Below are 22,657 nucleotides of genomic sequence, written 5' to 3'. Positions count from 1 at the left end.
GTGAAGGTTCTGTGCCCCAGTGTGGGGGAATGCCAGGGCCAATAAGCAGGAGAGGGTGGGATGGCAGGAATGGGGAGTGGGGAGGCAGCTGGGGTTTGTTTTTTTGTTTTTGTTTGTTTCTTTGTTTTTTAGAGGGGAAACTGGGAAGGGAGAAATTTACATGTAAATAAAAAATATCTAATAAAAAATAAATAAATAAAAAGAAGAAAATGTTTCTTGGGCTGGGCGGTGGTGGTACATGCATTTAATCCCAGCACTTGGGCAGGAGAGGCAGGTGGATTTCTGAGTTCGAGGCCAGCCTGGTATACAGAGTGAATTCCAGGACAGCCAGGGCTATACAGAGAAATCCTGTCTCCAAAAACCAAAAACCAAAAACCAAAACAAAACAAAACAAAATGTTTCTTGGAAAGTTTGTATTTTTCAAAAGTTTTAGTGCAGATTAAAAGTTAAAATAATTTTGACTACAAGAAGAATTCAAGACAACTTGTGTGGAATATGTTCTTCATTTGTATACTCTCTGGAATTGCTTAGTGTGCTAATATTCGATTTAAAAAAAAATAAAGAACATATCACTCCATTTCCTGTAAGTTTCCACTTCTTGACATTGTACAGTTCTTGGGCATAATTACTTTGAGTCTCTAGAGTAAGATCAGCAAGCAACTAATGACAGATTCCTGGTGGAAGCAGATAGAAGGGGACAATGAGCCCACAGCAGATCTGATGATCTCCACGGGGAATATGGTGTTCTCTATATTACATAAAACTCCACAGTCAAAGCATGCTAATTTGAATGAATTGTGTGAAGAGTTCTTCTGAACTGGTGCAAAGCCTGAATTATAGATCCATGGGAAAGAACAGCAAACTCAGGTACATCTGCTGAAAGGGACTGCTAACAAACATTCATTTCAAAAAGCAAATTTATTGTTGGTTTTCATATTTTGATAGCATACTTGAAGGCTGTTAATTATCTTAAGTAGGTTAAACAGTTTCTTGAAATGCATTTATACTAATAACTTGTTTAATATAGTAGGGCTTCTTATGGCATAATGGTGGATAGACTATAGTCCTGAGTGACTTAGCATCTTGCATTTTTAATTACTCAAGGCTAAAATTTATGGTTGCAATTCTTCATTATTAGTACTTGAATATCTTGTCTCAAGCCTTTCCAGTTTTCTACTCTCATTTAATAATCATAAATACATTACCTAAAAAATATGAAATCATAGTGGAAAGGTTTTCAGGATTGGGTGGTGGATTTTGACAGCTCATGCTGCGTGTCAGGGCTTCACGTCATCTACCTGTGATTCGAACTATAAACCAGAAAGACCCCAGGAACACAAGATCATATCCTAAGTCTAATGAGCTCCACACCAGTTGAGCATCTGTAGGAGATAAGTGTATTCTGATTCTTAGGTGACACCTCTCCACAGCTGTGATCCAGCTAGCAGTGTTCCTCATGGTGCCCATCAGCATCCCAGGCCGTTGTTCTATGCCTGCCAAAGAGGGTGGTCCATCTTACTGTCAGAAATGTCTCACTCTGCTGAGAGGATGGAGTGGAGACATGGGCTGAGGCTCAGATATCCTGTAGTCTGTGTTCAAATCCCATCCTGATGACTTACTAGCTTTGCCTCTCTCTGTTTTCTCATCTAAGGCAGGCCTACCAGGAAGATACCTTTTGCAGTTGGCTCTAAGAGCTAAGATGGAAAGGATGCATTGAATCCAGTACAATTATTTAGTAAGAGTTAGGCAATGATGAAGGGTTTTCTGTTGCCTAGAGACACAGCAAAGAAGATCATGTCCATGTAGCAGTCATTCTTGTTAATGTCTACTCCTAGCCATGCCTACCATAGTTAGCATTTTTTTTCTTCCTTTGATAAATTACATTAATTTTTGAAATTTTGTTACAGGTTCCTTTATGACCAGACTTTATTTTTAACTTGTAGGCTGTAAAACCTTTAAAAAAAATCACGTTTGGAGTTCTAATCTACATTCTTTCTCTATCTAGCATAATGAATGAAGCCAGGCTACTGGCTCTTGGTGACTGAGGTGGGACTTGCTGTGTGCACACTGGTTTTCTTTCCTGACTGTTGTTTGACTTGCCTGCACTCCCTATAGTAAGTTTGCTCCAAAATAACACTGACGCACTCCTTCTCCATCCCCAGCCATGGACCACCTTACTTCATAATAGGGCCCTGGAGTCTTGCACCTTGGAACATTCAATATCCACTTTAGAAATGGATATTTACATGGTGTGTGGGTGTGTATGTGTGTGTGTGTGTGTGTGTGTGTGTGTGTGTGTGAGAGAGAGAGAGAGAGAGAGAGAGAGAGAGAGAGAGAGAATTGTTTTTCTCTTGTGCAAAAATATAAGGACAAGTAAGTGTGCAAGCAGGGATACAGACATCATACAGGCCTGGTAACAGTAGCAGGAACAACTGCATACAGATCGAGAGAGATTTAGGATGCCATTGGTAGGTTTCCTTTTCATCTCTGGAGACATACGTACATCACAATGCTCGAGGGGAAAAAAAAGGCATTAGCAAAAGCATTACTGGCATTTATAAAAAAAGCCTCATACAGCCCTTGACTGGTAGATTGTAGGGTTTCCTGTCATTAAACCCGTATTAGCCATTACCTAGTACTCTGCACGGCAATGAACAGGAAAAGCCCATGGGAGGAAGATGCTTAGCAATAAGGACTCCGAATTCCATTCAATGACCCAATTAATGCTTAGAATGCTAATTTTGTCTAAAATTCAGGTGACTTAAGAGAAAGAGAAGGCAACGCTCATATCAACAGTTTGGCCGGGCATCCAGCCAGACATCCACACAGGACTAGACAGGCATTGCAGCGGCTGGAGGGGAGATCCAACACTGGCAGAACAAAGCAGTCCACAGGAAGCCTCTGCAAGACCTCAGGAGCAGACATCCCCCTCTTTGTCTGCAGGCTCTCTCTCTCTTCTACTCCCTGGCTCCCTTTATCTCCAGTGCTTTCAAAGGCATGAATCACCAGGCCAGAAGGACTAGGTTCATTAAGGTAATTGGTTGGGGAAATATATGCATATAAATAAATATGCAAAGTGATAACCAAAGCTGAATTTGTTGTGGAAGAGTTGAAAGCCAAGAAATTCAGCATAAAGAGGCAAAAACTGAAGGAGAAAGAGATGGACCCTTGACCTGCATCAGTAAACAGAGTTGCATGGTGAGCATCAACCCAGTCAGTGGGCAGGAAGGATAGCAGTGCCCTTGATGTCCGTGGCAAAGGCCCAAGGAAAGCACAGCACACATCTGCAAAAAGCAATGGTTTATTCTGAGTTCATGGACAGGGGAGCACAGTCCAGATTATTCCCATTGCAAGTGAGGACCTCAGGGAATGGAGAGGGAGGGTGAGAGGGTCACTGATCTTGACTTTCTGCACAAGATTTCATTGAAACCTCATCTGCTATCTGCCAACTGAGCATCACATCCCAAGCATTAGAAATAATGGTGCTCTTTGCCTACTGTGACACACAAAGACATCCAAGCATAGTACACAAGGGTACATGGTCCAGGGGTAGAATGCTGCTATCTCTGTGCTCGCTAGTCTTGGGCCTTCATCTTTCCAATAGGACAGTAAAAAGAAAGAATAATGATATACATGGTTGTAAGAATTAATGTAGAAAACACAAAAAGCTCTCCAAACAATTTTAAATAACAGCCATTAGAAGGCTATTTTTTTAATCATCATTACGATTACAAATTCTATGTTCCCTTGGGCAAACAGCCTCATACCCAAGAATGGATTATATTAGCTTTGTCTTGTTTATAAGACAAACACATATATCAGTGGATGGTAGAAGCAGATTTTGCTGGCTGTGTGTTCCCTGAGTCTAAATTTAGAAGCACTGTTGACCTTCTACTACAGTAAGACCAAGAGTACTGACAAAATACAGGGTACGAGACCCTGATTGAGAAAGATCACTGGAACAGAGAATTCCTGGAAGTGGGTAAATTAGTATCTGCAAAAATGAAGACACTATTGAATAAGAGACAGTTATGTTTAGGACCATAATTCAAAGGGTTAAGAAAGTAGCTGTACTGGCTGGTTTTGTGTCAACTTGACACAGGCTGGAGGTATCACAGAGAAAGGAGCTTCAGTTGAGGAAATGCCTCCATGGGATCCAAAGGTAAGGCATTTTCTCAATTAGTGATCAAGAGGGTAGGGCCCCTTGTGGGTTGTACCATCCCTGGGCTTCTATAAGAAAACCCATATACATACATATATGCATAAACATATGCATATAATGTTTATTAGGCTAGTTTACAGTTTTTTGTTATCCTTAAGAAATAAAATACTTAAAATCAATTGTATTAGTTTTTAATGCACTTAGGAATGCTAAGAGGAGGAATGGTGTAGATAATTTGATGCAGAACAAATATAGAACTGATTTCTGTATGTGGTAATTCATACACGTTTGCTTTTGTCACATGGATTTTGATAACCTGCCATAAAACTTTTGTTTCATTCAAAGAGGAAAGACATAGCCAATACTATAAATTCACTTAGATATCTCTGCCTTACATATTTTGGTAGCAAATTAAATTTATCACTTCATTATCCCTTCCTGGCAGTTGGAACTTGTAGACTTTAATGGAAGGTGCTGGAGTAGTTAATAGAATCTTCTCGTCACAGTTGAAGGAAATGTAGAAGTGAAACTCAAAAAGATTTGATGGGATTTATGCTAAAAGACAATGCCACCTAAGAGCACAAACCGAGACTGAAGCCTGTACTTTATCAGGGGATAGAATTAATTATCCACCAGACATGTAACTCTTACTGAACTATAAATACAAATGCATCAGTCTTCACAAATGATTACTTAGCCAGGGCTGTCGCCTATGGAATGGAATTAATGAGGACATTTGCATAAATCCTATATTGTTTTCACCCCTCAGGACTGAGTTGATATGTCTCTTCCCAAGTGCTCCCAATCCCCCAGGTTGATATGGAAACTTGCGTTGGGTTTCTTTAATTCTGACAGCATAATAGCACTAGTGTTGAAAGGAGGTGTGCTCAAGGGGTTAAATGTACAAACATAGTTAGGTTTGCATCTTGATTTGACAATGTGCATAGTTAAACCTATTTAACCTCATTTTTCACCTTTGTAAAATGGGGATGTAACTATAGCTATGTTTCATCTATATTTGAATATATGTGCATTCATAAACAAATTCTGGAAATCATTGAGAGGGTTTTTACCCAATTAATTTATGTTTCATAATTGACCATTTTGTAACATTGTAAGATTTATCTGAATTCATTGCTCAGTTGTAATTGTCTTCTGCACCGCACAACACATAACAAATACTCAGGCACTCTTGGATGGATAGACATCCATTTAAATCATTGAAATATCAACTCAAGGGTTCTGTGTAAGGCAGAGATAATGTAAAAATCTAATTAGTACCGAACTCAGATGTCACAAAAAGTCCATGAGTTCATAAAAGATGTGTGATACATATTTCTAGTTATCATGTTCTGGGAGATGGATCTTAGACAGTAGAAAGTGCAAAGGCAGAAACTTCAATATAAAAATATCTGAATCAAAATATAGTTTTTGACTCTGCACATATTTGCTACACTGTACAAATAGGCACAAGATGTACCCAGCGTGAATGGAAATTCAACTCCTGTTTAGCCTTTAGTTCTATAAATGTTGTGATCCTGTTATGGGTTATTAAGAATGCTACTTCAAATCAAAATATCGATGAATAATGGGAAGGAATTAAAATTTGCAGTCATATCTCCCAGTGGTTTTGTTTGTGGAAGAGTGCGGGTAGGGGGGACATAAGGGCCAAAAAGCCCAGCCCTGCATGTAACACACTATCAGCAATCAATTTAAGGTTGTGTTCTGGAAGTTTTGGCCTCAGGCAAGGCCAGCTTTTGTTAACAGAGGCTGCAGGCACTGGCTGATTCTACAAAGCAAAGCCAGTTAAGGTCTACCAAAGGACCTAATCAAATTCGCCTTCTTTAAGCAGCAGCTTCTCATCTGAATCTGGATGCCTTGTCTGCTGCCCAACCCTCCTCCAGGGGCCAGATGTGTCCCGGCTTGGTTTCTAAGCCTGCTTGGCTTCCCCGATGTGAAAGGCCTCCAGTATTTCTGTTCCACACCCAGCTGCTGGCAATGGGGGCACAGGGAAATGTATTTGTTTATGCCCCCAGCAATTGATTTCTTGGCGCTGCTTCCCAGCTAAGATTTTTATCAGACACCAAGTCACTGTTTTCCAGTGGTTAACTTCACAAGGGTTTTAGTTCCCAAAGGCTACCTGATTAAAAGTCATTTGGACATACAGACTGTCTTTTTTGGTAGTTCTTAAGATATATGTTTGTTTATAAATCTTATGGAATGGCCACCCTCTGGCTTCAGAGTTAAGTTGCTTTGCTTTTCTTTTAAAAGTTACCACATAGGGGCTGGTGAAATGGCTCAGCGGGTAAAAGCACCGACTGCTCTTCCGAAGGTTGTGAGTTCAAATCCCAGCAACCACATGGTGGCTCAAAACCCTCCGTAATGAGATCTGACACCCTCTTCTGGTGCTGTCTGAAGACAGCTACATTGTACTTACATATAACAATAAATAAATCGCTGGGCAGTGATGGTGCACGCCTTTAATCCAAGCACTTGGAAGGCAGAGGCAGGTGGATTTCTGAGTTGGAGGCCAGCCTGGTCTACAGAGTGAGTTCCAGGACAGCCAAGGCTACACAGAGAAACCCTGTCTTGAAAAACAAAACAAAAAACAAAACAAAACAAAAACAAAAACAAAAACAAAAAACAAAAAAAGTTACCATATATATATGTATATGTACATACATGCCTATGTATATAGTGAAATGTGCAGACTCCCACATATATAATTAGAAGAACTTACAGAAATATGTGTGTCTAGCCAATTCTTACCACCATGAGAATAAAAATATCACTCTAGAACATCCCTTTCTGCCTCCGTCTGGTCATTCTCCTATCCTTGTCATGATTTCAAATAGCGTAGATCTTTTTGCTCTTAAAATCCACATTAACTGAAATTGTTCATTGTATTCTTTTACATATGACTTCTTTATTTTAATGCTCTCATATTTTTCTTTTCTGTTTCTTGTCTCTCTCTTTACTGTGGATACATGTACACACACATAGGAATATATAAATACAACCCTGCTGAGTCTATTTGGTGTTGCTTGTATGTATATATTTTTAGGGATGACCATATAGTATTGGATAACTGATTAGGAGGCTCATCCTTGGAGCAGACTGATTTTCTGTCCCAACAGTCATTAATTATCTGTTGCTCTTTAATTAGGGTTGGGGATTTTTGTTGTTGTTATTTCTTCTACCCATGTTGGGGATGTCAACTGATGTCATTGTTCAAGTCTGGTTTAGGTAGCCATATTTTTGAGATTTAATAGTTATATTTCATGACTTGTATAAAATATGCAATCTCTCAAAAATGACCTGGTCCTCTATTTTAAAACTCTGAATATTTACTCTTATTTTTCTTGAAAAAAATTCATATAAATATAGACTACAGTGTTGGGTGTAAGAAAAAATGTTTAATGTGTCACTCTATGCATTGGTTAGTAAGCTATTACATTTTTTATTGCTCAGTATTCTTGCCAGCATTTACTATTGTCAACTTGTTAATTTGGTATTTCTAGTAAATGTGAAATTAAGTTTTCTGCTGAACTTTCTAATGCCACTCCAACATTTTTAATCTCAGTTTTGGTAATCTGACTTGTCAATTTCTACATGGTGATATCATTTACTCAAGAGGATAATATTTTAATCCCAGGGCAGTCTACCAGGCATATGGGAGTGTGTGAGAATGGCTGAGTGATGGAGTCTAAGCTGCTGAGAGAAAAAGTTCATTGACATAAACATTTCCTGGTCCACCATCTGCTAAGCTTCCTTTGGATTTTCAGAGGTGGGGTAGGAGGAGGACTGATCAGCAACAGTATAATATTACAGAGAGACGTTTCAGCATCTTCATGAATCAGTTCAATAGAGAGCTCTTCTGAGGTTGGTGCCAGAGGGAAAACGAAAGAAAACGGGCACCACAGTAGCCACATAGGTCAGCTTTCTTCTCTGTCGTCTTCCTCTTAATCAACCAATGTCTTCCATATTGTAAATGCTACTGAAATCAGTGAATGCATTCCTTCAGGCCAGGAAATTCATTCTTGCCACTTATTAGAATCAAATGACTCTGTTATTAATTGATTCAAAGATGTGGAAAAAAAACCCTTATATTCCATATGATTTAGGCTAACTAAAAAAAAAAAATAAATGTTAAACACAGTGCAAATCAGTGGAACTGTTCTCTCATATTGCATCTTACAGCAGCTGAATATTCTATATGGCATTTCACAGAGATATGATTTGATTTGAGAACATCTGCAGCAGTCTGGAACACATTTTCCCCCGTGCTTGACTTTTAGCTCATTATAGCTCTCAGATGTTCTCACAGCAATCCTGTGACATATCGGAGTGTTTCTGAACAAACACCACTGAAGCCTGTGTCTTGAGTAGTGTCAATCTCAGTTGAAAATGTTTCAGCTTTCCTACCATCAACACTAGAAGAATTTAATTAACTCACTAAAACTTTCAAAATGATGGCTAATGCACGGGAGAAATGAGAAATCGGAGGGATGTGGGGGTTGGAGGCGGAGAGCAGATAAGCTTTAACCTCCCACAGGCTGATGCCTGCCACCCTCAGCCTGTGGCTCTGTGGGTCATGAGAATTCTTTCTGCAGCTCTGCACAGCCTCCTGAGGTCTGCCAGGAACCCTCTTGCTGGTGGCATTGCCCCCTTGGAGATGGAGAAGGTGGAGGTGGCAACTACTGCTGTTACATGCCCTGGGTCCCCACACGAGGTCAGATTCTAGCCTCTAATAAGCTCTTCTCCAGCTGTTCTGGTGTTTTCAGTAGGTGGGACTGGGAGACCAAGGTCAGAAAAAAGCTGTCATCAGTGACATGGTTTTGCCCACTGCTGCTATTACATTAAGAAAGCAGCTGGTGAGATAATGTATGCCAAAGCACTTTGGAAATTATGAACTGCTTATGTAAGTGTCGGGGATAATTGCTACGATTGTTTTATTCCTAGGATGTAGAAAGATCAGTGACCTGGGCTACTGAGTGGCAAAGTCCATGAGAAAACTGAATAGATGGGTGTGTAGGGTCCACAAGGAGATCTATTGCTCAGAGGACAGATTTGGAAGCTAACAACATGAAGGGTAAAGTTGGCTTCATGGGTCAGATGAATACATGCAGTCATGTGTGGGCCAGAGACAGGACTTGGGGACAAAAGTGTTTAAGAGACAAGGAAAACAAGTAGTGATAGCTTAAGAATGTCTTAAACAAGTAACTTGAGAAGTTTTCTCTAGGCTGAGTGTCATATCCATGCCTGTAATATAATTCATCAAGCTGAGGCAGAAGGCTTGTCACAAGTTTGAGGCCAGCTTGGACTACAATGTGAGATAGTCCCCAAAATAAAACCAAAAAGTTTTCTGGGTACATACAAATGCTGTTTATCTCTTTTTTGTGTTTTGTGCCTTAGACCAGAGCATTGATTCTACCCTTATTGTACACTTGAGGCTATTCTGGGAAATATTTATTTCTGCTTTTTTATAAATATTTACAATAGTGGAACAAAATACACAGTTACAAGGAAGTCTTACTCTAATGTCCATACTCACATTTGATATTTTCAAAGCCATGGGGTGATATTAGTCATCCTTGGATACACTAAGTGCTTATACTCTTATGAAGAAGGCAGGAAGAAGCGATCAAACACCAAAGAAACTTCAACTATGTGGGAATGGTTAGCTATCAAATATAGCATGTCACACACACCACGAGTATGCCAAAATGAGTACCCAGAGTCTACTGAACGGGGGGCTACTAAATAACTGAGGACTTTACCGAGTACAGCTTTAGGAGTTTGCAGAGTGGGCTAACTGGACATCTAGTTTTGGTTACCGAAGTTAGAAAAGCAAATGAGTTAGGAGAGGTAGTGAATAGTGCCTGTGTGTATTAGAACTTGACCTGGGAAGGGCAGAGAAATCTGACTATCTTCATCCTCTCAGCTGCCCTTTTAATATACACCCTATTTCTCTGAGTTTCTCAATCCACAAATACGAGGTAAGTCGAATAATGCTGTTGTGTAGCATTTTTCTATACATTGAAGCATTCCTTCCATGCAGGTGGAGGAGGTCAGCTGTGTCACACTCCAGCTGCCATGTCTTCTCTGTCATCATGGTTTGTATCCTCATAAACTGTGAGCCAAAGTCATTTCATGTCAGCGATTTGACCACAATACGAAGCACCTAATCCAAGGATTGGACAGTTAGCAATGTCTACCAAAACACCAAAGAATAGACACAGAGGCGTCCCAGGCTTATTGTATATCTTAGTGATGGTGATGGAACACTGCAGGACTGGAATAATTTTTATCTGCCTAAAATGATTGGGATCCTTTGGTTGATTTCACTTTGGAACTCCATTAAATATGAGAGAACACTTGGTGACCACTGAGGTTTGAAAGAGGCCCAGAATGAATGTCAGGAAACCAACAGAGACACTCTGCAGCTCAGAAGAACGACCAACAGTAGAAGACCTGAGAGAAGTGTATTATACTTTGAGACAAGATCATAAGCATGGAAGACATGGGGAGTGTTTTAAAGATTTGGCTTTAGAAAAGCATCAAAGGGTTGCATCTTTGTTTGTTGGTGGTATTCCAGGGCTGTGTGGTTACAAGGTGTGAGGGCTGGGAGCAAAGACTTGGGAGCAACTTGAGTTGGCTAAGGAATTTCACAAACAGTGCCTGAAGCTGCAAATCAAAGGAGTCAGAGCAGCATTAGTCACATTCTCTGTGTAGGCTGTAGTTCCACCGTCTTAGATACATTTCCATGAGGTAGGTTATGACTGCAAAGCATAGCACAACTGCAATAACAGCATTTACTTCCAGGATTATGTGACATAAAGTCCGATATTGGGGATTATATCACTAACTAGGTCAGTATAGAATTCAAAATAATAAGGTTCCCCAAGAGAAGCAAGACTATATCATTCAGATGATTAGGCAAATTTACTTTGTCACATCTGAAATGCTAATCATGCCATTAAACATATCTCAGATTATCCTCCCTAAAAAAAAAAAAAAAAAAAAAAATCCCTAAAATTGCACAAACCTGTTTCATAGCATTTATGACATGTAATTTTGTTTGTTTTGTTTGAGTCATGGTCTCACACTAGTGTAGGATAGCTCTGAACTCGGGGCAATGCTCTCACATACTTCCCGAGGGTTGTTCTTTCCGAGACAAGCCACCTCCACAGATTAGTCATGTCATTTTTCAATATCAAAACTAAATGCAATTTTGTTTTGTTTTGTTGGATTTTTTGTAAATTAAATAAGTTTTATTTCTGTTTCTAATATAGTAAATATAATTTTATTTTCAACTCTTAGGCTTAGATATATTGGCTGGGAACTCAGTATAGTTGAGCTCTCTGTTGAGTTTCACTTATCAAGGAAGCTCATTTGACTCTGATGACTACCTGAAGATTATTCCTCAACCTCATATTCCATTTGTACATGGCACCAGATAAAACAGAGGAAAATCATGTTTTTCTCAGGAAGATCCTCTTGACCTCAGAGTCACAAAGGGTGGGAATCACTTGCTAGCTAGAATATGAACTCAAACCTTAATTGACCTGCTCATAGGTATTGCAATAAAAATGTCCCAATCTCTATAGCAAATAAGAAAAAGAATCCTAGCTTTTTTTTCATGGTACTTAAAAGTCAGACCAGAATTAATGTAAGTTGTGCTGAAGATGAAAAGCATTTTGCACAAGTTCTAAGTATATAATTAATATTAATAAGGTACATTCTGATTAAAGTAGTTATATTAGATGAAGTATGAGAAATTACAGTTAACCACTTACTTTCATGGATGACAAAGGAAATAATTACACTGTGGTTGGTAATTAGATATCAATTTTAGATGGTAAGGAGAAATAAGGAATCACATTTTCTTATATGTGTATTGGACAAAGGAAAGGAGCTGTGGAGAAATGGGGAAATACGGAGGAGGTTGTAGGCACAAAGATTCTTATTTCAGATGCACAAACATGGACTGCAGAACGTGACTCCAAACTGAAAACTCTATTGTTTCTGCAGTCTCTGGGCCAGCTGACCTAGTACTCTCCTCCCAATCGAGAGTGGAAAGTTGTGTTCTGCAAAATCTTATCCTATGTCAAGTCCACACAAACACCAACAACAGATCACAGGATCACGTACTTCTGCTGGGTTTGCCTATGTCTCACAGGGCTCTTGACCCAGGGCTCCTGGACACAGAACGACTAAATGATCACAGCTCTTTGTGATGTGTGAAGTCAAATAAGCCCTGGTGTACGAGGATCGGAGCAGGGAGCGTGATGGTACTTAGGACTCTGAGGATAAACAATGCGGAATGGCCTATTCCCTTAAGTGAAGGACTTCTACCAGTGCCTCCGTGAAGTGGTTTGTGTTAGATCCAGATGGTCCTACTTCTGATCTGCAACAGTGGTGTGCTTCACCCTTCGGCTTACTTTAGGAATGATGATGAGTACACTGCTCAAACCCTTAGAAAGTGAGTGCTTGCAAAATATTGAAAAGCTTCTTTTTACAGAAGAGTATGCTTCAAGGAAGAAAAAAAAATACTAGCCTTTGGCCAGATAAAATAACGTGTATTAACAGTATGTTATAATAGGTTAAGAAAACATAAAAATAAGGTGGAAGTATTGTTTTAAAAACTACACAAATGATGAAATAAATTATTAATGTATCTCTCAAATACTTCTATTTTTTCTAATGTTATTCATCTATTTTAAATAAGGTTATATCCAACATTACTCTGAAATAAGTTAATCTATGCTAGACACTCATGATACATAATTTCTGTTTTTTAATAAAGTGCCTCTGAAAGAAGTAACACTTCCTTATTTTGCCTTTGTGCAAATGGGAGGCTAAAGGATGCATGTTCCTGACCCAAACTCACAGAAGTTTAGACTTGAATTTAAACCTTCCAGGCCCCAAATATCTCTGCTGTGTTGCTCTTAACACTACAAACTACTAATTATGGAATATTGGTAAGATGACCAGAAACTCAGAATTACAAATGAGGCTGTAAAACTTTATTCAATAACATTTTTTTTCTTTTAAATAGGAATACCTATCATTTATAAATTGTTATAGGACCCCAGACATTCTCACACATTACCACAGATATTTCTCAACCCATAGGATGCTATTATATTGGTAGATGCAGGTCCCTAATATCTGTGCTGTGCATTCTAACCTGGTAATTGTGGGATTTGGAAACTTTCTCTCTGAGACTGGTGCTTTTTTAAAAATTCCTAGTCCCATGACTCAAACCAACAGCAAACTACGATTTAACCTTATGAAATTTCTCTATAGCCTGACAAAGTCAGTCCCACAATAATGTATTTATTTCAATCATTGCCTAAGTAATAGAAATATAATATCATCAGGAACATTCTAAGAATATAGTGAGACCATCTGATAGTTCAAAGGTTATGAACTTCAGGGCCAGAACTGCAGGTATCAGAGAAGGTAACTTGGACAAGAACCTCAAAACTTTTTTAAAGTGAATGACAGGGGATTGCCTTTCATCCAGTGTCAACCCGCCCTCACCTACAGAACACATTTCTTCTTCATTGGAAAGTTATGAAAATGTCACTAAAGAAAGGGAAAATAAAGCAAGTTACATTTACAAGGATAGCTAACAAGTTCTTCATGGCAAATTCTTCATTTTTAAGAGTGTCTATGAAGTCCTGATCGAATAGGTTATACTGATTCCAATTAACCAAGCATACCTTGTATAGTATGATGCATGGCTTTTTTTTCTGATTAATATTTCTCATGAGTCTCAAGTGTTCAGACCATCTCCTCCCCATTCTGCAATTTGAGTTTACATTTTGTAAACTGACTCTAAAGGAGACCAAGTTAATTTGTAATGAAACGTAGCATCAGTGTTTTCTGGCATGGGTAGTTCAAGAAATCTTTACTTGTACTTAACACCAACACATGAAAAAAATTTCTCTTTGTTTGTTTGTTTGTTTTATTTAAAAAAGAGTGGCTTAGTGGTCTTCTTATAGACACCCAGGTTCGTTTCCCAGCACCCACATGGTGACTGTAGTTCCAGAGAATCCAACTCCCTCTTCTGGCCTCCATGGGCAGTGCATTCGTGTGATAGATGAACACACCTGCAGTTAAAACACTCATACACTAAAATAAAATGAGTCAATTAAAAACATAAAAATTTGTAGTCCAGAGTGACAGGATACGTATGTCTTCCTCTGAGCTCAGTTTTGTAGCTGACCTATGTTTGCTACATTGTAAGATTTTATTAGACCTTTCTTTATCTTTATATGCAAAATATGTTTAAATACATGTGTGTATAAGGCACGAGTTCTATGAGAAGAATTCTTAGTTAGATTATACTTTCTTGGCTGTATTGTTCATGAGCTTTTGTTGACTATTAATTCAGCGTGTATTTGTGGGTTTATTTCTGGTCTTTCCATTGGTCTCTTTGATCTATTTGTCTATCCCAATACCAAAACACACTTACTTGACTGTACGTTTATAGAAGACAATGAAGGTAGACAGTCAAAGTCTTCAAATTTTGTTCGATTTTATGAATTATGTTGGCTATTCTGCTCTCTTAAATCCAATGTATATTTTGACATCAGTGTGTCAACTTTAAAAACATATGCCAGAATTTTGATTGGGATCATAATGTTCAGACGTTTCATTTTGAAAGTAACTGAAGTTTTTCCACATTTCTTCAGTGATTTGAAACTGATTTAGTTTTCTTTCCGAATGATCAGTGGGCAGATATTGCATATGTTTTAATTGGTTCTAGGGTAGCTCATACTTCTTGCTGTGTTTATGTAATTTTAAATTGATTTCTACTTTTTTATCCCAGTTATTCATAGAGGGACATAATTGACTTCTTTATATTGTTTTTGTGTCATGAAACTTTGCCAAGTTCACTTATTATTTAAATCATATTTCTGTAATTTCTTATTTTTATGTGAACAGTCTTAGTAGTGAAAACAGAATAGTCTAAATCCTTTTAGACACCATTCATTTCTTCGATTATTCTCGATTCCTTATCATACCCCTACTACCATGGAATAGAGTGAAAATTGTCCCTGCTCAGCTGTTGATCTTAAAAGGAACATTTTATTCTTCTAATATCAAATACTATGTTAGCTGCAGAATCAGTGTAGATTCATAAGGGTCATCATTATGAATGGATGTTGAGTTTTGTCAAATAAGTTTTTGTGGGAGCCAATGACTTATATCCAATACATTGAAACTGCTAAATAATAAAAAAATAATGAAATAATAAAAAAGAAAGCTAGATTAATCAGATACTTCACTGACAAAAGTTATATGAATGAAAAGAACACCAAGAGGATAACATGATTTGTTATAAGTAACAAAAATTAAAATCATAATAATTATAGTAACATGCATATAATAAAACAGCTCAAATAAAAGTGGCTTAGTATCTCAAATGTTGTATTGAATGCAAAACTAAATTTACATATCCACAGTGGCACGATGTAAAATGTTTAAATTACTTTAGAAATATGTTTAATGGTTTCCTATAAAACTTATATAGTCACTTTGACCAAGAGATTAGAATCCTACATATTATCCAATATATATGGAAATACTTAAGCACAAAGAACAATTTATACAAGAATGCATTCTAGATACCAAGAAAAACAAAACCACTGTTTTGAATGAATAAGCAAATTATAGCATATTTATAAGTCAGAATGTAATTACCAACAATAAACTAATAGTATGCATAAAACACTTCACTGAGAGAGAGTTATCATACACAGACCCTCCCACACACATTCTGTGGACTTCTATTTAAAATGCAGAAGAACATGAGCAAACTAATCTTGGCTCCTAGAAACTAGATGGTGTTTGTTCCTGGTGGTGGTTGGAAAGAGATGGTGGCTGGGGACATAGACACAGACATCCTCAGGTGTGGCCATATTGCAGATTATAGTCAAACCAGGGTCATGGTAAATGTCTCTATTCAGCTGGGCAGTGGTGGTGCATGCCTTTAATCCCAGCACTTGGGAGGAAGAGGCAGGCAGATTTCTGAGTTCGAGGCCAGCCTGGTCTACAGAGTGAGTTCCAGGACAGCCAGGGCTATACAGAGAAACCCTGTCTCAAAACAAACAAACAAAAAACAAAAACAAAAAATGTCTCTATTCATTTATCAAATACTCCATCTATGATCTAGGTATTTTTTCTACATGCAAATTTTACACTAGCATTAGAAAAGCAAATAACATAAATAAAACAAGTATTTATTTATTTTTGTTTATTACTAAGGACTAAATATAAAAGGTTTGTGGTCACCAGACAGACAAGCCAGAACACATAGAGATGCACATATACAAATGTGTGTGTGTGCGTGTGTATACAGACATATATTATTATGCATGATATGTAATATATATGAATACTCAGTTCTGTTAGTGTTCTAAAGAGAGGAGGATATATGTATATTATAGACTATATATGTTGGTATTCTGTCTGAACTCCACCCCCACAGTTCCTGGCAGCAGCTCCTCCCTACAGTTAGCTGGCAACAGCCAGGTAGACCTGACCCACTATAGAAGGGCCTGCTTGACCCCTCCTCTCTCTCTTAGGCTCTTATGCTCTAGCCTTTCTCTTGCCTCTTGCCCCTATGCTCCCCTTCTCTTCCCATTCCCTTCCCAGCTCTCTCCACGTGGCTATGGCCAGCCTCTGCTTCTCTGCTCTCTCCTGATCTCTGCCTTTCTTTGCCTCTACTACCCTCTTAACTCCCCTCCCCATGCCCTAAATACACTCTATTCTACACTATACCGGTGTGTGTCTGGTCTCTCAAGGGAAAAGGATGCCTCAGAGGCCTGCTGAGGCACCCCCTTTACCCACGCTCCACCATAGCTCTTTCTCTTTTTATGATCTCCAAAATATATATAATATAACTTATGTAATTATGTATTCATGTTATATAAATGTATACAAATATATATAATAAATTTATATTATAATAAACATATAAAATACAATATATATATGTATACATATATATTCCTCTCTTTGAAAAATTGACTGAACTGAGTATTCAGTCATCACTATATGAAATTACCATACCCTTCTCATAATGATCTGACACTGTGTTACTTTGGTTTTAAAATAACAGAAAGATGCAGGTGGTGATGTGCATACATCTTTGGTTTCTACCTTCAAAACAAAGCGTTGTCCTCATTGCTGCTCACAGCTTCCACAGCAGCGTTCCTGATCTTGTCCTAATGAGTACTCCTTAATGAGCATAGATTAGGTTCCCTTATTAATATCACTGATATGTATTTCATCATGCTTTAATACCTGCTGAAAGGAATTTGGCACGTTTACTCTTCCCTTATAAATGCCTGCTATTCCTGAAAGAGCCAAGCTGGAATTTTAATTACAAATTGGCTTTCTCTTTTTCTTCTAAAGAAGAAGGCCACAGACAGTTTGTATGGTTTAATTCTACAAACATGTAGCATTGCTCTAGGTGCTTGGAAACTTACGGACAAAGCAGACCTGGTGCAGAGTCTCAGAATGCTTATAGTAAGTTGTAGCAATGGACAAGGAGACCCAGGACTAGCAGATATGCTAAGTTCACTAACTGTGTGAACAAAAGTCTTTAGAATAAGAAGGGATTTGAATTTCCCAATGAGAAAAGAAAGCCTTAAATGGCTTCAGAAAGGAAAGGAAACTCAAGGTATATTATAAAATAAGTGACTAACTGTTGTATTGATCCAGCAATTAAACCTCTGTGGTGGTTTGAATAAATATAGGCTGATAGGGATTAGCACTATTAGAAGGTATATCCAGCTATAGAGTCCTCAGCTCCTTCTCCAGCACCATGTCTGTCTGAGTATGGCCATACTTCCCACCAAAACTCTGAACCTGTAGGCCAGCCCCTATTAAATTCTGCCTTGTATAAGTGTTGCCATGTTCATGGCATCTCTTTATAGCAATATAAACCCTAACAGGACAACCACTCTCCCACCGTCCTACATGATGGACACTGTTGTAGACATGGGTAAATAGATCTGGGCACTCAAGAAGTTTATTGTAACTGTGGCATATTTGCTAAGCCAAGAAAGCATTAACAGTTGCTCGCTTGCCTACTTCATTACGCCTTTTGGCTTTTTTCCCACCTCATTTTGCTAAAGTAGACTAATAAAATGAGGCATACAGTTTTTTTTTTTTGTACCTTTTTCATTGTTGTGATGGAAATACCCTGACAATAGAAACATGGTTGGAAAAAGTTTATTTTTCTGTCATGGTGGAAGAAGGCCGGTTGGTCAAACAGTACTCGTACTCCGTGTCTTAGTCACTATCCTATTGCTGTGATGAGACTCCATGACCATGGTAATTCTTGAAAAGGAAAGCACTTAAATGGGGCTGGCTTACCGTTTCAGAGATTTAGTACATAATCCTGGCGGGAAGATTGGCTGATGTATGGTGCTGGAGCAGTAGTTGAGAACTACGTAGTGATCTGTAGGCCTGGAGGGAGAGACTGGGCCTTGGCATGAGCCTTTGAAACCTCAAAGCTCATCCCCAGTGACACACTTTCTCTAATGAAGCTGTACCTTCTTCAATAAGGTCAGACCTTCTAATTTTTCTAAATACTTTAAACAGTTCTATTCCCTAGTGACCAGACATTCTAATATATGGATTTATGAGGGCCATTCTCATTTAAACCACTGCATTCAGGAGACAGAGACTGTGTGGGAAATATGACTAGAATATTAAGCTTCCAGACCTCTCCCCATTGACTCACATTGCAGTCTCCACATCCTAAATGTTCCACAATCCTCCCTAATAGTGCCACCAGCTGAGGGCCAAGTGTCCAAACACATGATCTCATGGCGGGCATTCCACATTTAAACATCGAAACTAAAGGTTATTGTTTAGCTTCCCCACTCTTCATTTATAGTCACCTGATGAACATGGTGACTACCAGTTCTACCTTCTGGCTCCACACTACATTCCAACACCTCCCCAGCTGCTGAACCAACACTCATCAGGTCTGCGCTAGGATGTAAGATGGATATGATAGGGACGTCAGGATGGATATGACAGGGATATCAGGGTGGATATGACAGGGATGTAGAGATGGATCTGACCATATGACCAGGGCCTGTGTAGCACAGTTAGGAGTTTCATGAAGTTTTGTGATACCTGTTGAGGCTCAGCTTCTAGGGGGGAAAAGGAGAAACTGATCCTGGTGTAGGAGTGATAAGATAATGTGAGATGGTAATACTTGAGAACTTTTCCTTGTTGAATTGGAAAGCTGCTCCGGAGGCAGGTAATAGCATGTGAGTATGCACAGAGCCCCAACTCTGCAGAAGGCCTGGCCTGTTGTTGTTTTCCTTCCATGGCACAGTGGGGCTTGTTCAGCAGTTCTGTTCCCATCTCTAATAGTGAACAGGAGGGACACTTATTTCAGTGCTTTTAGATCACAAACTTTGACTCTCAAATATTAGATAATCCAATATCTCTCATGTTTCCCAAACAAATAATTTCATCATTATTACTGCTCATGCCCTCAAAGGTCAAATACTAACATTAAGTTTATTAATCCCTTGAAAATAGCATTTCTCACTCAGTCAAGTTCTTTCCCTAGCTAAGGCTTTATAGCTTTATAGTTCCTTCCTTCTTTCCTTTCTTCCTTTCTTCCTTTCTTCCTTTCTTCCTTTCTTTCTTTCTTTCTTTCTTTCTTTCTTTCTTTCTTTCTTTCTTTCTTTCTTCCTTCCTTCTTTCCTTTCTTTCTTTCTGCCATCCAACTCTAACTTAACAATTGTTTTATTTTTCTTAATTTCTACTCTCATCTCACATAATTTATGAAAGAGAAAGCTTAAGGAGAATAGCACTTGTACTTTTCAAATGAGACCTAGCTAATTCATATAGGTTTTTCTGAAAAGGATCTACATTTTCCCTATAGCATGAAACTACCATACACTAAGTTGTCATAGATAGTAGGTTATAATATGCTAATAAGTTGCAAACATGTATACACACACACACACACACACACACACACACACACACACACACATATCCACACAGACAGACAGACAGACATCAAGGAGAAATAGACAGGAAGACCTGAAATGTGAATCCAGAGTACTTAGACTCAGTAGGCAGGATGTTAATCTAAAGGGGATGTCTCTTGTTTAAGTCATACCCACTTGTACCAGAGAACCCAGGGACTATTGCCAGACTATCTGTTTGTTTCTTGTTTTATCTTTGAGAAATGATTCAGCAATTTTTTTTAAAAAAATTGATAATACTGAAAATTATACTGATTTTGTTGAAGGCTTACCAGCATAAAAGTCCAAACCTAGACTACGAAAAAGCCAATTTCCAGTTATGTCACAAACACAGATGTCCTCTTCCTGATCCATCATTCCTTTGAATATGGAAATGGAGAAATGAAGGTGGATACCCTTCAAAAGACGAAAAGCCACTGCACGGAACAGCTACTTACATTTCAGCTCACATGTCACACATTTGAGTTTATAGATGGTCATAAACTACCATGTCAGAAACAACTTCCTTGAGACATTTTTACATTAAATGTGTGCAATGTTATCTGTGATTTTTTTTTTTTTAGTTATAAACAACCTTAGTGTATTGCTGATCATTGATAAAGGCAAGAACACTCTCTGAATACTGAAGGCTCAGTCTATGATAATATGATTAGTTACACTAATAATGCTGCTTAGGCTCTGTCTCCTAATTACAATATTATAAATATTAATGTCACAGCCTTTCTGTTTGATTGCCACTCATGGAGTCATTCATCATGATATTTTCCTGGAACCCATTTTGTACATTTTATTTCTTTCCCGCTTTCTCATTACAGAACTTGCAATCACACATATTATTCTTCAAGAAGTCTTTATTCTTGGCTATCTGTTAGGCTAAGGACAGTGATATCTTTCACAAACACTGCCCACTTATGTGTTGCATCCCTCAGTTTCACCCAGCCTCTCACCATCATCCAAGGCGGCACACCCAGGGTTTTTGCTTTCCATTCTTTTTCATGTGACCTGTTTCAAGTTAAAACTCATGTGAATTATTAAATGCTTCCTTAAAGAATCTTTTCATACTGCCTCCCTCTCTTTTTTAAAGTTAATTATTGATGTAGTGACAAGCTGAAAAGACTAAGAATTATAATTTTTTTCTCCCCTCGTTCAGGACTCAAGAAATATCTTCTGACAATGGTTGTCTATTTAGAATAATACAAAGGAAACACAAAGGCGAAATGCTGAAGGTTGTTTTAGAAAAGAGTTGCTGAAATCACTGTATTATACAAAATGTAAATGTAGTGTATATTTCTCAGAAAATAGCAGTTAGAGAGAAAGTAGGGCTGTAACCTTTGGAGCCCAGGTTTAACCACATGGCAGAGGCAGTTACAAAAGATACTGATTAGATTTTAATTTTAAAAATGGCATCATATTATTCAGGACTCCAGTGGTTTGATTGTCTTGAAAATAGAAAGGTAATGTTATAATCTCTAGAGTTTGTTAAAGAATAAAGAAATCCCTAGATTCTTACTGGAAAGAATGCTAGTCATCAGAACAGGCAGCAAGAACTCAGAGGCACTTCACATTGCCAACTTCAATCTTTTTCTTTTATATGACCTTGTGTTTTATCAGACAGTAACTGGGAGACCTATCACATAGCTGTAATCAAGCCTGCTTCAGATTGAGTCTACCATAAAAAATCAACATCAAACAGGCATTGCCTTTGGTGCCTTTGAGGGGGGTGTAGAAAAGCAAATGACCCGAAAGAGAAATGAATGCAAGCAGAGTTCTCCCTGGTTGACACAGGAGAGACCAGCATATACCTGTCCCGTGAGCTCAGCAATACGCGGAACTGGCTTCCCTTTCTGATGACTCATAATGGGTGGACTCTGCCCATCCCAGTCTGCTAACTCTTCAATGCTCTTCAGATAAAGCAGGGCTTTGAGGCCAGTGCAGTAATCTTCAATCACAGTGAAGTCCTGATTCTGAATAGCACTGCATACCTAGGGAAGATAAAATTGGAGATCATCAGACCAAAAGCAATCTCTTCAGACAGATTAAACCTTCAGTCATTTAACAAATGTTTATGTGCCAGATAGATTGTAAGCAAAACAGAGCAATAGGTGGTTGAGGATAAAAGTGGGAGATAACGTGGACAGACCCAAGATAACCAAAGGAACGTCTGGAGATGGTGAAGGCTTCCTTTCCTTCAATTTGACATATTGACATTCTCACAGAAATGTATACACACTGCAAAACACAGGAAGCTGAATATTGTAAACATGTGCAGGTGCATGCCAGGTAAATTTCCATACAGTTGTTAAACACTGACTCCTACGGTTGAATTTTGGCATAACATAGACACCTCAGTTCTCTCATTTTCCCCTGCTTGAAAACACTGCCAAAGAGTTGTTCTCAAGTCTAGAAGTGATGAAACTGCCTTTGCATTGCTTCTGTCCAACCAATGGACAGA

The 22,657-nt window shown here is 38.4% G+C and overlaps 1 protein-coding gene across 1 annotated transcript in view; it reads right to left on the bottom strand.

Moving 5' to 3' along the window:
- The window catches only part of Dpyd (dihydropyrimidine dehydrogenase), an 835,953-nt gene that overhangs the window by 105,429 nt on the left and 707,867 nt on the right, over positions 1 to 22,657 (bottom strand). The window contains exon 20 of the mRNA XM_031375299.1: positions 22,008 to 22,187. Coding sequence (XP_031231159.1) covers positions 22,008 to 22,187 — 180 coding nt within the window. The remainder of the gene's footprint in view (positions 1 to 22,007; positions 22,188 to 22,657) is intronic.

The sequence above is a fragment of the Mastomys coucha genome, unplaced genomic scaffold, assembly GCF_008632895.1.
Source record: "Mastomys coucha isolate ucsf_1 unplaced genomic scaffold, UCSF_Mcou_1 pScaffold16, whole genome shotgun sequence".
Taxonomy (NCBI): Eukaryota; Metazoa; Chordata; class Mammalia; order Rodentia; family Muridae; genus Mastomys; species Mastomys coucha.
This window is presented reverse-complemented; position numbering and strand designations above follow the sequence as displayed.